Raw genomic sequence first — 14531 nt, forward strand, 5'->3', positions numbered from 1 at the left:
GAGGTAGTCTCCTCCTTTTCTCCTCCACCTCTTTGTTCCTTGGTGAGCTTCAAGTTAACCATTGTGATTTTGTAGTAGGTGATGAATGGCTCCTAGTTGGAGAGGCTCCTTTAAGCAAAGGAGGTGGATGTCACCATTCCTACCTACTTGGCAATTGCTAGAAGTACTTTTCTTTTTTTATAAAAAGATGTGCTTGTCACTTTTAGGCTAGAGTAACCACTAGGACTAAGTTGCTCTTATCATTTGTCATAGGAATGCATAATCATGCTCATGTGGTCTCAAACCTACGTTGGAGTAGTTTGTTGCACATATATTGTTTAAAGTTATAGCATTAATCAATTCGTGATGAGCATTTATGGTGAAAAATTTAGATGACATTATTTCATCACTTGGTGATTTTAGGAGACAAAAACATCAAGAAAGCTATAAAAGTAGTACTAGTTTCATATATACCCCTAACTCAACAACTTCAAATAGTTGAGAGCTTTTGTCCAACAAATGGAATACCTACGTCATAAGATATTTACTCGATGTATATTCAAAGTATTTGTGATAAATATCCTGGAGTGTTCTAAAGTTCCTTCAAAATTTTATATTCAAATATTCTATTAAATCATTTTTCAATAATTACTATAAAATTGACTTTCTAAACACAAAAACTTCCTTGTAATTTTTCATTTTTCAACTCTTAGCTTGTATCTAGGACAAATGCCTAAAAGAAATTTCATTGATAAACATGCATCCATGATACAAAAATTTATATTCTTATATGAAACACATTTCTACAAATTTAGCTCTCCTAATACAAGACTTATGCTAATTCTAGGGGACGTGCATGAGTATGCCATGACATTTTAGGAAAAAAAGTTTGTAGATAATTGAGGAAGGTTGTTTATATTTGCTACTTTTTGCAAACATACATTGGCTTGTGAAGTGTGAAGTTACAAGTAAGCAAAAGTCGTCTTCTATAATCAATATATCAATCAAACCAACTTGGCTTGCTTATGAGATGCCAATTCTATGAAAATAAAGCTCTTATGTAGTCAATATATCCACATCACTATTTGTGTCCCTTTCATTAGTTTTTGTGAGAACTCTAGAGTCGTGCATCAACAAAAGAATGCATCACTCTTTGTATCACTATTTGTGTCCCTTTTGTTTCGTATTGTGAGAATTCTAGAAGCGTATTTTAACAACACAACTCATCTCTTTGTGCCACTTTCTTTGGTTTTGTGTCACTTGTAGAGTTGTGTAAAATTAAAGTAGAAAGAGGTGTGGTTCACAACACGTATATTAAGCTTGTTCTAAGCTTGATGTTAGTGGCCATTTTTGTTGGAAGTGGGTATTACTTAGCTTGCATCCAAATTATCAAGCCTCAAATTTGAAGGGTTCCCCAGCTTACCAATCGTAGGACTAGAAGATAGGAACGTGTATGCATATTAATCGTAGGACTAGAAGTTAGGAAAGAAAGACCTGTACGTTGTCAACATTACACGTTGTCAACATTAATGCCTTTTGAGTCTTGGCTTTGAAAAGAACGAAAACGCAAATAGACACATTAAATGGTGAGTGAATGTCATCATAGCCCACGAGATACGAATGAGAGGGTGGCAGCCACGACAATATATTGAGAGCAAGAGATCCGTCTGGACAGCAGATAAAAATTATAGCAACGCAACTTGCAGGTTGCAAGGCGACCGAGAGGGAGGGGGAGTGAGAGAGAGAGAAAGAGAGGGTGGGGGGACGGGAAGATTCTCACTAGGTATCAGTGCTCGACGTCGGACGATGCTCTCAACAGCATATGAAACTGTAGTGAGTGTAGCAGCATATGAAACTGTAGTGAGTGTAGCCTGTAGGACTTGGGAGAAGGCGTGACAGGCTGTATTAGCCTGCTACTCGGACGCACTGGGACTAGCGACGACAAGCTATAATTAGTATCCGACAATCGCCAAGGGCCTACCGCTTCGAACAATCGAGCACCTTTTCCTCTTATCGCATGTGCGCAGAAATCCAACGTTCGTGGGCAACAAAGGCTAGCTCGTTTTATTACGAGTTGCTCGTGTGCGCGGGCAATAGGAGAAGCGGCAGCAGCGACGTGGGTAATATATAGTCTGTTGCCTTGCACAGTAACAAAGCAGGAGCGAGTGGAAGCTACCATAAGTTAGTAATTAGGGTAAGCTGGGGTGACTAGAAATTGATTGGCATGGCGATGCATAAGGACGCTGCGCGAGTGCAGGCCGCAGTGTACTCGATGGTGAAGCCGGCCAAACCGACGCGGCCGCAGGTGTTGTACCTGAGCGGGATTGACCAGAATCTCAAGTACGCGCGACCAGGCAGGACAGTCCTGTTCTTTCCGGGGCCCGAGAGCGCGACCGAGGCCGCGGCCGCCATCAAGGCCGGCCTCGCCACCGCCCTTGTCGAGTTCTACCCCCTCGCAGGTCGCCTCGTCGACGACAACGGCCGCTTCGCCCTCGACTGCAACGACGCCGGCGTCGAGGTCGTCCAGGCCGAGTCCGACCTCCCCTTCGACGACTTCATCAAGGATCACTACCGCATGCGTCCCCTCTTCCGTCAGTTGGTCGGCCTCGATAGCCGTGATTACAGTGACCACATCGAAGACCCACTTGTCTCCATTCAGGTTAACCCGTCATTGCATCAATATACTCGTCTATCATAGCTGACATATAATATATATATATATATATATATGTATATATATATAGTTGGATCTGTTCCTCGTGCTGTACCTCATGTTGTATCGTTGCACTCTCTCCAGCTTCTCTATCATAAGATCTTTGTTCCTTTTGCATCGTCGATTCACTCCTTGTGTGTCCATTAATTCATTGCTGGACTATCCGTGCCTTAAAGCCACTCCTTGCACGTATCATCGTCCCTGTTGCATGTCGTTAAATTCCGGCTCAACCTGATTTTACCTTTTCCTTGTCCGTGTCATTGATTAGTTGCTGATGTTACTCTTGTGTCTCAGAGATGCTAGCAGCTCGCACCTAATTTATATCGTCGCACATGAAATGCGGAAGTCCATTCCATGTATCATTTTGCACCTGCTCACGTGATCCTGGTCTCGTCTTTCTTCTTATGTATCTTTCATTCCGGTATAGCTACACATGCATATATACGGTTGTCCATGACTCCATCGTCGCTACTGTCTCAGCTTGATTAAATGGTAGTCTTGCACATATAACTCGTTGTAATTGCTTTTGTCTTATACTTATCGCACATCATTGCTGCAGGCGCACGTAGCATATGAATTTGCACTGAGACATTCCTGACATTAAGCGTCTCTGATGTACTGCAGATCACATCCTTTGTCGGGGGCATCACTCTCGGCATAGCCATCAGCCACGTCGCGGCCGACGGCTACTCCTTCTGGCACTTCGTCCAGTCGCTGGCGCAGGTCTGCGCCAATCAGCCCATCTCGACGCATCCCTTCCACCACAGGACCCTCGTGAGGCCCGATACCTTCCTTCTCAACAAGGTGCCCACCGAGCAGAAGCTGTCGCAGGAGGATGTCGTGCTGTACAATGGCGACATGGACCCGTCGACAGCAGGCGAGGATGAGGAGAGGAAGATCACAGATATGATGTGCCTCCCGCCGGAGGACCTGCACCAGACGATTGTCCACTTCGACAAGGAAATGATAGAGAAGCTGCGGAAGGAGTGCGGGGCGGATCAGCAGGGTGGGTTCACCACCTTCGAGGCGCTGGGGGCGTATCTATGCCGGAGGATAACGCTGGCGCAGGCGTGGAACGAGAGGGTGAGGGTGGACTTCCGCATACCGGTGGACATAAGGGCTCGCATGGTGCCGGCTCTGACGCCGTCCTACTACGGTAATGCCGTCGTCGGATCGACGGTGGCAAGCACAGCAGGGGAGCTGACGAGAGAGAGGCTGGGCGAGACGGCCACCAAGATACGGGCCTGCGTGCGGAGCATGGACGACAGGTACATCAAGAAAGCTCTCATCGCGAGGGAAAACATGGACATGCGGAAGCTGCTGCAGGGGATCGTGATGCTGTCCAACATCAGGAACGGGAGCCGCTTCCCGGTGAAGGACTGTGACTTCGGGTGGGGGGCCCCCGCTGCCGTCCGGCCGCCATGGGAGTGGCGCGAGGGCGAGATTACGTGGTACCCTAACCTCTCTCGCCCTGGCAGCATCGACGTCTTCGTCGGCCTCAGCTCCTCCACCCATGCCCGCTTCTTCTCTCGCGACCTCGATCCTTCTGACCCCCTCCCCCCTCTCGTCTATACCTGATCACCTTCTCGGCTATAGCGTCAATACACCCTTCTCACCTGATCATCTTCTCGACTATGGGCTCAATGCACCCTTGTCACCTCTACCGTTGCCCCCACAGGGACTAACCTGGTCTCGTACACATCCCTTCCTATATCCATGCATACCCTTTATATGTCCTTCCTATTGACATTATTTCATACAATCCATAATTTGTCAACTCTATAAGTTGCCTGGACCAGGTTGGATCTGAATCATCCGATTCCATAGCCAGTCCCCTTAAAGCATTCTCCTCCTTGTTGTCGGTATCTACAGCTTTACTTTCCTTGCTATGGTTTGGTCTGAAAGTGAAAGCTTTTGTAAATACACTCTCACTCACACAGCATCATACACGATGAGAACATGATTTAGGGTGATCCAAACATCACCAATAGACAACTAATGCTTAGGCTTATCAAGAACATTGACTAACTTTTTCCCATTGTGTACAAAGTCTTGGTCATGAAGCCCATAAACTTCATTTTTTGAAAGTTTTCCTGAGAGTGGCCATCCATCCCACTTGAGTCTAAATCTACTGCCAAACTTGTCTACATAATCTAAAAGCATCAACTTTCATCATCGACTATCAGCGTCGGATGCATGTCCAATGATTGGGCCAACTGTGGGCCCATTGCTTGCGAACAAAAATTGCATCAAACCAATTGCAAGTACAATGAAGAACTAGGACCAAGCGAGGGAGAGCATCATGCAAAGGGTTTGCAAGAAAAACTCTTGCATGCCCACCAATAACACAATTTTGAAATGCACTAACAATCTTCTCATACCCTTCTTGTCCTTCTCCCACTTTGATCATGCATGCTGTCAAGCACTCATGAACGTCTGATTTATATCCATCAAACCCCACAAGCGTATCATCCTTTGGGTTCCACTTGCAAAAAGCACAAACTCTTTTACAATACTTTCTTAATTCAAACAAGGTATGAATCCATTTTTATTGGAAAGACCATGATATTGTTACCTAACCCGCTTCTTTATGGTAGTTCCGTCTTCCACTAAAATGAAAGAAACCTTTGACATGATGCCATGCTTCTCTTTCTCCTCTTGATAGATTTTAGCAATCGCATAAAAAATGTACCGATGTATGCTTAGTATAAATTGAGTGGCATGTCTTTGCCCTTTCTTTGTTGTTGATAAAGAGGGTTCATTAAGGTTGGAACTTAGGAAATCATGTATCCTTGGGTCCCCCCACATTCTCGCAACTTCAAATATCGCCTTTATGCTTTCACTATATCTTCGTCCTGCACTTGACCTAATCATGTTTGTGGAAACGTCTTGTAGAAAGTCCCACAAGGTAGCTTTACCACCAAACTTGCCCAACCTATGGGCTTCAATTATGTTGTTGCAGAACCTGTTTACATCCTTACGATTAAGAGACTCTATGTTGGCTTCTCTTAAAGTTTTAACTCTCACAGAAAGAATGGCAACTTGAGATTTTTTCCACAATAGATGCATGCTAAGTTCCCTTACTTGATTTTTAGCAGAAATAGATGCCATTCTAAGTTCATTCTTTGTGAGATAATCTAGTCTTCTTCCACACCCAATCCCCCTATATCCTCTTTTGGTCTTAACCTTCTCATCTCTATACAATCTCATTCTAAAGTCAGTGACTTAACTATCCCTTTGCAGTGGTGGCATGTGAATTCTTCAAATGGACGCCCATCCTGTGAAATGCGTAGGCAGTTAATGTGGCAAAAGCATCCATTCACATGAAAGTTTGTGCCTCCATCTTGTAAGGTTACCTTGGTGTGTGGCTCAGCAAACCAATTATTTCCATCACATTGATCATCTAAGGAGGGCTTTATCTTAATATACTTGTTGTTTTCATGGCTCCAGATACCCCAACAAAGCAAGCTCAAATTTACTAGCCAATTGCTAGTCTCTGTATCATGATTAGAAGAGGGGGTGAAAGCACTCATACTTGTATCTCCTGTTTTCATTGAGACTAAGAATTTTGTGAGAGATCTTTGCTTTGGATCATGCTCGGTATCTTTTCGAGGACACCCTCGCAAGCTTGTGAGTATTGCCTTTGAACCTTCCTTACTCTTCATGAGTGACTTTATGTGAGAATTGGACTGTGTGTGCTCGTTGAGGATTGTGTAGAGATCTAACCTTGAGGGACATAATCGCAGCCATGCATCATCAATCTTGCATCTCACCATCACGTGATTTTTGTCTTTAAAATCGTGTAACGTAGCTTCAATCAACTCAAAATCCCAATCTACAAAAATTTTATATGAAAGGGTTGAGTAATAATCAATTCAAAAAGATAATAAAACTTTTGAAGATAAAAAGAGATAGGAGACGAAAGAAAGGTATAGTATTTTCATTTGATTCCATATAAGAATGCAACTTCTCTATTGCTTCTATTTGTGTCTTGTCATCCTTTTCCAATTGAGGTACTCCTTTGGGCATATTTTCTTTTTCAATCCTCGAGCAACCATATACTTGAGCTCATGCTTCTTACTCTCCAAGACATGGAACCTCATGAAGTTAGAGAAGCAATTGTAAGCTGTTATCTTTCCTTCTATCGAACCTTTACCATAAAGCTCATTACATTCATGAAACCAAATTCACACACGAGGAGCCCCATCAAAGTCTTCAGAATGTAGCTCAAGCCTATCATCCCTCGGTATTTCCATTTCTTTGAGCTTTGATCTAACCCTCTCACATTCTTGTTGCCAAACTTCAAGAATATTTGGACTCAATGTTTTACTACTCAGCTTTGTAGTCATATTTGGTTCAGCCTCACAATCTACATCAGCCCGCCTGATTGAGAGCAATGCCTTTTATTTGGAGGGGGAGGGAGAGATTCCTCTAGATTGCATAAGCTTCATTTGATGCGAACTAGGAGCTGATCATTAATTGTCCATGGTGCCTCTTGTCATTTGGTCAATGCATACCCTTCTTCATCAAGAAACCCAAAAGGCTCCAAGGGAAGCTCATCCCCTTTAATATGTTCTCGAACATGAGAGAATGTGGGTTGGCCTATGTCTCTTCTGACTCTAATAAGGTCTATTTCCTCCTTGCTCTCACCATCGACCACTTGAATCCTAAAAAAGGATGCCATGGTGCCAAGACTCCTATGCAAAAAAAACCACAAAATAAACTCGTACAATCTACATGCATAGAAACAAAATATCCATAAATATGTGAGCGAGAGAGAGAGAGAGAGAGAGAGAGAGAGAGAGAGAGAGAGAGAGAGAGAGAGAGAGAGAGAGAGAGAGAGAGAGAGAGAGAGACTTATCAGATTCTTTTGTTAGTCGATTCTTGGACAAGCTACTATACCTGTCAAGGCAAGGGTAGTGCAGGGCAGCTCTTGTGATGCTATTCAATGTTGGCTGCATATAACACAACAGTGTATATCACACAAATATGTATATATAAATTCATACCTACCTACCTGCAAATACATATGCACATTACAACAATAACTTAGAGAACGAATGCAAAATTATAGTAACATTCCATGATTGTATGAGATTGCCAACAAACTAAGTATTTAGTTTGAGAAGTGGTTTGTAGACATATTTAAGCCCAATGATAAATTAAGGCGGGTTATAATGTGATGTTATTACAATTTGATGACACCTTTGGACTTTTTAACAAGTGTCGTATCGACACTTTCGTGCAAATTTTAGGCATCAATGACCTCCATTAGCATGTTGCCCTAGTTTAGGTCTCTCTCTCTCTCTCTCTCTCTCTCTCTCTCTCTCTCTCTCTCTCTAAAATAGTCCACTCTCTTTGCGTTTCCAATAGCCAATCTATTTGTAAATTCTTTGCAATGATTTGTAGCCCAAAACGCACCACTAGTAGTAGCGACAACCACTTGGCTTGGAGTTCATAGCCGCATGTTGTATGCAACACAATAGCAATGAACAAATAGGTCATGTCTTGTTGCATCACAGTAGCAACCAACACGCTTGGCACCACCCACCACCCAAAGTCTTCAATGGATACTTGATTTATTATAAAGCATGTTGCAGACCTTATGTACTTCAGGGTGATGGATTCGAGGCACTGAAACTAGATAAACAACTCATCCACGTGCTGAGAATATTTTTATTGAGCCTATTTTCTATCTGACTATATACTTTGCTTACGAGTTAAATTGGTTGAATATACACAATTCAATGGATTGCTCCTCTTTTTTTTAAAAAAGATTTGCGTGACAGTAGCATTGAGAGCCATGTCCAAAATCAAGGTAATTGTGGCTCCTGCTAGACACTCAACTCAATTACCTTCATTTTGGGTTGTCCAATGTTAGCTTCCAAATACCATGCCTTAGGCGTCAGAGACAAGTATATATAGCAACATGCAAACAAGAATCTAGTAATAAATGGACATTGATAATGCTCTTGAACTAGGACATTGGTTGGGCTCATCATTGATCCATGTTTTAGCAATGCATCCTGTAAATGAAGGTCTTGCATAATTGGGCGGAGTGAAATGCTAAATTCATAATAGAGAGAGACTGTGTGTGTGTGTGTGTGTGTGTTTGCATTTGGAATTACAAATTTTTCTAAGAAGATATAGTTGATGACATGCTTACTAATGATGGTGCTCTTGGTGTTTCTCCACAGAGAGATGAGAGGGAAACAGGTGATGGTGCTGCTCTACTGCTACTCAATACAAATTTCACAATGGAAAAATTGTATTGCTTACTGTTGTTTGAACAACCCTAATTGTCAAGGAAACAGTTTACCATACAAGCCATAAGCACACCCAATTTAAAAATTAAATTGACCTCCGTTAGGATTAAACAGTGTATGGAAATGAGAAGAAAGCATACTTGTCAAAATAGCTTGACTCATAGGATGAAGCACGATGTTGAAGACTTGCTTCTTAAGGCTCACCACCTACTCCACAAAGTCGTCATTGTCTCTCACCTCCTCAATCTTGATGGCCTTGCACACCAGCATTTTCCTTCTGAAGCCTCAAATCTTTCAACCTAACCTCACACCTACCTACTTGGTAGCAAATGGTGCCTACACACACACACACACACACACTCTCTCTCTCTCTCTCTCTCTCTCTCTCTTAGAGCAAACAGAAAGGTGTGAATGCAAAACAAACAAATGAGTAGAGTAAATACATGTGGAACTTGCACATCTTATCTCCTCGCTCACATTACCCAGAAAGCTTGATGTCTCTTAGATCACTCAAAAGTCGAAGGTTCTAGAATGGCACCACAGTAGTAGGCATTCTTCGTATGCAAGCAGCAAACTATGTGATAGAGAAGCAAGGGAGGCTACACAACAACGATCCTTCTTGATCGGTGCAAGGAAGACCAGAGCATCCAAGCAAAGGAGGCAATGAAGGGAAGGGGGTAGAAAGCCTGGTGAATGCGATGAAGAAGGTGGTGTGCCAAGCCCCACCAGCATGGGTCCTCAGCAGTGGTGCTCAGTAGTGGAGATGGTGGTCGATAGTGGGAGCCAGGGAGGAAGACCACAAGAGTGTCAAACCCTTTTCTTGGCATTGGAGACCCTTTACACATGGTCAATTCTAAACTTAGAAATGGTTTTTGGGAGGGTCACCGATGTGGGAATGTTTCTGAGGGGAACCCCCGATTTTGAAACCCCTCCCCCCCCCCCATGTGGCCTGGAGTGGTTTTCGATTTTATCTAAAAACCGTTGGAAACCCCCCCCCAAAAAAAAACCCCGGCGTGAATAGCTCCATTGTGTTTGCACCTGCTTTTTCCATCATTGGAAATTTTTTAGCGACCCTATTTTTTAGGGCCCCCACTATCATTGTGGTGGGACACTTGAATAGTAGTAATAGTAGGGCCTCAAAACCCCCACTAAAATTGGGCGGGAAGAGGCTCTAAGAGCACCTTTCGATGGCCCCTTCTCAGAACATGATAATGAATGTTATGATTTTCAACTTCACTTTCTCACGCAATCAATTGATGGGGTATTGAAGGTCATATCTGATTTTGTTGCAGTCATTACACACTACTATGGCTCCATTAACTGGCTATCAGCTGTTAAAGTTTGAAACGATTACGAAAACTCACACAAAGAGCCTGACGTTCACCATAATTGCCCGGTGTGAGTTGTAGAAAGGGATCGTGGGAAGGTGCTATAAAAAAATAGCATATTTTCAACTACCAAATCCACAAATGTTAATCCAAAAAAAGGGACACTTAACTCCAATTAACCCTGGGTAATTTTTTTTGGGGTTGAACTACCTTGCCACCCCACCATTGTATAAGCATATACCCTAATGAGCAATGCTAATAAACTAAATCTCCCACCTGCTTAAAAATTTATAGGATGCCATCTTTGGGAATTGAACCTTTAACACTATCCAAAAACTTCCTTGTTCCAAGTAAACCATGATACCCACATGCCCAAGTTGCAATAGGAACTTCTGAAAATTTATTAATTAAAAAACCCCTTTTGTAGGTAAGAGAGGGAGACATTAGGCAAGATGATTGTCAAAATTGGGCAGGAGCTCAAAGAATATGTAGTAGGCAAGTGCAATGGTGTTTGGGAGAACTAGGAAATGATGGAGTACGCAGAACAGAGTGGGGTATGTTCAAAGCGCAAGCATATCTTGAAATTGCTAGAGACTACATTGACATCTTTTTGTCTCCACACTTGAGCTTGGTGGATCAAGTCTATCTTGCAAGAAAAGTCTCTTTCTTTTTTTAGATTTGGAGGTTGTGGATTATGCATCATACCACTTATGCGCTAAGTGTAAACTTCATAAGCAAGGAGACATTTTTGGATGTGCATCTCTCATGCCATTTTGTTGTCTTGTTAATCAAGTATTTCAGAGACTTCTTTTCGAGTGTCAAATGCCCTTTACATCTTATAGGCTCAGATGAAATTGAAATCTTCTTTAGCAAGATTGGGAGTATGGTGGGTCAAGAATGCTCGTATGACATGATGGATATGCTGCATACTGTTGGGATTTTGAATAGGCTTGCCTACTTGGAGTGTAAAGAGAATGGTCCTTTGTTTGCAAGAGTGCACAAGAAGCAAGAGCATGTTTGGAGGGAGTTGAATCTCAAAGACAACATGCCGGAAGCTAATCTAGGAGACTATGATTGAGTATCAAGTGATGATAAAATTATTGATGCTTTGAAGAAGGGGCTGAAAAGTGCTCATGAAATGTGTGAACGATTACATGTAAAACCGAAGGGCAAGAATGAAATGAAATGGTGGCTTGAGCCTTGGTCAATTAGCTTTAAAGATGCATACACACAAGAATCTGACTCAGAAGAAGAAGATCAACCATCTAGTCAGGAGTCAATAAATAGTGAGGATAGTGACAATGATGCATGCTTAAGTGAGATTAGACATGTAGTGGATTCTCTGCTAGACAAACAAGAAGCTGTGAATCCAATTGTTTCTACTGAGGGTAAATCCTTCTTCAAATCTACATTATTGAGTCAGCTCAATGGAAATCCCACACTCTCAAAAGATAGACTTACTAGGGTTCACCAAGGAGTATACTATAACAAGGAAGAGAAGCCTTTTGCTATGTCAAATGAGAATCTATTTGGGATAGGATCAGATTGTGTTGTATACTTTCAAGAGGACACAACAAGGAAGAGCACAAGAAAATGCAAACTAAGCTCTTTGCAAAGTAAGAAAAGGACACACACTGTATGGTATCTTGGAAGAGTGCAAAAGATGAGGAGAAAGGTCGGAGGGGGTTATGTGGAGTATAGGAAAGGGTTCAACCTTTCAGATAGGCTTTCAGGAGTGGAAGTCCAACTTGGATGGTACCAAAAGACAAAAGGCTCACGATGCTTTACATATGACCTTACAGATCTTGCTATGATAGACATTGATAGTATCATTGCCTTGGCAAATCCGACCTACAATTGCAATACAAACAAGTACAAACTAGATGAGAATGATTGGAATGTTTTCAATGACTTTGTGAAGGGGCATTAAAAACATTTGTTGTTTTGGTAGATTTTGGACTCATTCTTGTGTTACTCGACGGAAGACCCATTTTCCATGCTAGCTTTCTTTTTCTGTTAAATGTAGGTTACCTCCCATAATTTTAATATCAAAAACATCGTGAGGTAATTTCTCCAGTCGCTTGTACATGTGTATGTTGTCAATGTTGGTGGCTCATAGAAATAGATGCAGTGTAGCAAAATTCTAAACTGCATTGTCCTTATTTATTAGATGGGATTTAGACTTGATGCGATAGTGCATGCTCTCACACGATTACTATATCTTAGCATGCTGCAAATAAAGCATCGAGTATTATACCTCCAGAGTTATTACACCTCCAGTATTATACCTCCAGATTATCCGATTGTAAAACAAGTAATAGTTGCATAGATGAAATACAACATGTTTGGTTTATGCTTGTTCAAATATTGGATTTGATTGAGGGACATGGCAAGTGGTGGTTTACTACTATGGTAAGAGGGTCTTGACCTTAGTCACACCAAGGTTTTGAACATTGATGCTATCTTGCACCTAATTGTGTTGACACAACAAAGAAGTACAGAAGTCATTGTCACCTCCATGGATATTCCTTGCACCAACTTCAAAAATTGACATCCCGATTGTGTGGAGGGCTTATGTAGCTCCTTTCTACTAGTGGTATCATCGACATTGGCATGAATATTGCATGGAAGAATAAGCTGCTATAAGATGATGAAGTAATGCAAGAGAAGATGTGTATTCTTGATGTTGCAAACTCGATCAATTATCATGTGACAACATATATGAAACCACCTTGTTTTGGTCCTTGATGCATAGAGCGCCAAAGAAGATTTGCATGAATTTGTTGAAGTATATGAAGTTCCAAGCTTTATGATTGAAGGAGTGTGTCACTTCAACAACTTGAGCAATCACTACAACTTGACATGGCATTTATGACTATGGGATTAGCTCACTTGATTGAGATTTGGATTTTATAAACTTGCTTGGATTTGTACTTGGAACTCTCATCTCGCAAAGTGTCCTTGCTACGGCGAGTGACTTTTGCGAACTCCTGCATGTATCCCGTTGTCGAAGGGTTTCTGAAAGCAAAGTCGCAACCATAGAGGACTTTGAATAATTTCAGGATAGAAGATCAATAGTGACGGCCTTTACAAAGGATCATATTTACATTCCAACAACTCTTCAGAAGATTGATGAGACAAACAGCTTATTAGCTTAGCAACTCCCTCTTTTTCATCAGAGAACTGAATTCTGTTATAGCGACTTATTCTTTTGATTCAGATAGGTAATTATTATCTATATTCACGTCCACAACCTTTAAGAATCCTTTGAACAGTTCTGAACCCTATAGAAAATCTTCCTTGTGACAGAGAGAACTCCAATGCTATATGAAATACACTCTTACAAGCAAAAAGGTGAAGATTTACGCAGGTCATAATTTTTGAGTATCAAGCTGAACTCTCCTTGCTCTTAACATGATTTGAATAAGAATTTCAACTGGAAAAAAATTGAGCATGACTTCCATTTTAAACTGTTGGCACAGAGCCCCTGTTCAGTCATAGACTCCAGGTCCAGAATGTTGTCCCTATTTCCCTTTTATGTATAGATGTAGGGTGTCAAATCTCTGCTGCAGACATTCACCTCAGAAACGGAGGACTTTCAGGTCAATAAAGATCCAGTCTTTATAAATTTTCAGGAGAGCTACAACCATCAGTAGCAGTTAACATGGTTTACAAGAGGCAAGTAAGCTAGGCAGTAAGATTGAGCATGCTATGTTGCCTAAAGAGTCATGGCTCTTGTTGAATATTATCAGTGTATGATCATCAAAGTCCTGTCTCTGAGGTAATAGCCTCCCAGTTGCATTCAGATAGTGTTGCATTCAGAACCTTCTTCTAAGCATCGTTGCCGGTGGTGTTGTACTTGTTGTGATTAGTGGTGCTGTGGCTGCAGTTTCCACATTTGATCCTTCTCGTAGGTGAGAATACTCCGTAGTGATTTTACAATCCACATCTTAAGTCGCAGTAGGTTGTGACATCAATTCCTTTGTTTGTTCTCAGATCCAGATCATGAGAATCTTGAATAATCTTGGACCAGCTGATTAAGCTCAGTTCATCACAGGGTTTTTCTCTCAAGCTTCGTGAAAATTTTTGTAAGATTTCTTCAAACAAGGCAGAAGCAACACTATTAGGATCCCTCCTAGCAGAAATTTTACAAAGCTCTTCAAAAGATAATCCCAACTTCTGAGTGACCATAGCCGGCAAGGACGCAAATAAGCTACCTTCAAACGAGAGACCGTAATAGGTTGC

General features: G+C 41.8%; 1 protein-coding gene across 1 annotated transcript; it reads left to right on the forward strand.

Moving 5' to 3' along the window:
• Window positions 1-1711: 1711 nt before the first annotated feature.
• On the forward strand, window positions 1712-4878 carry LOC148040280 (hydroxycinnamoyltransferase-like). Its single transcript, XM_087698094.1, has 2 exons — window positions 1712-2638; window positions 3317-4878. The coding sequence occupies exons 1-2, from the start codon at window positions 2204-2206 to the stop codon at window positions 4268-4270; spliced, it is 1389 nt and encodes a 462-aa protein (XP_087554220.1). The 5' UTR covers window positions 1712-2203; the 3' UTR covers window positions 4271-4878.
• The last annotated feature ends 9653 nt before the right edge of the window (window positions 4879-14531 follow it).

Source organism: Lygodium microphyllum, chromosome 2, assembly GCF_053477565.2.
Source record: "Lygodium microphyllum isolate KBCC chromosome 2, Lygodium_microphyllum_v1.1.10, whole genome shotgun sequence".
Classification (NCBI taxonomy): Eukaryota; Viridiplantae; Streptophyta; class Polypodiopsida; order Schizaeales; family Lygodiaceae; genus Lygodium; species Lygodium microphyllum.

What these genes read in the sequence shown, in the direction of transcription:
- LOC148040280 (XM_087698094.1), top strand. Translation starts at nt 2,204, where the DNA reads ATGGCGATGCATAAGGACGCTGCGCGAGTGCAGGCCGCAGTGTACTCG. An exon ending in ACCCACTTGTCTCCATTCAG is followed by an intron (nt 2,639 to 3,316) that starts GTTAACCCGTCA and finishes GATGTACTGCAG; the next exon opens with ATCACATCCTTTGTCGGGGG.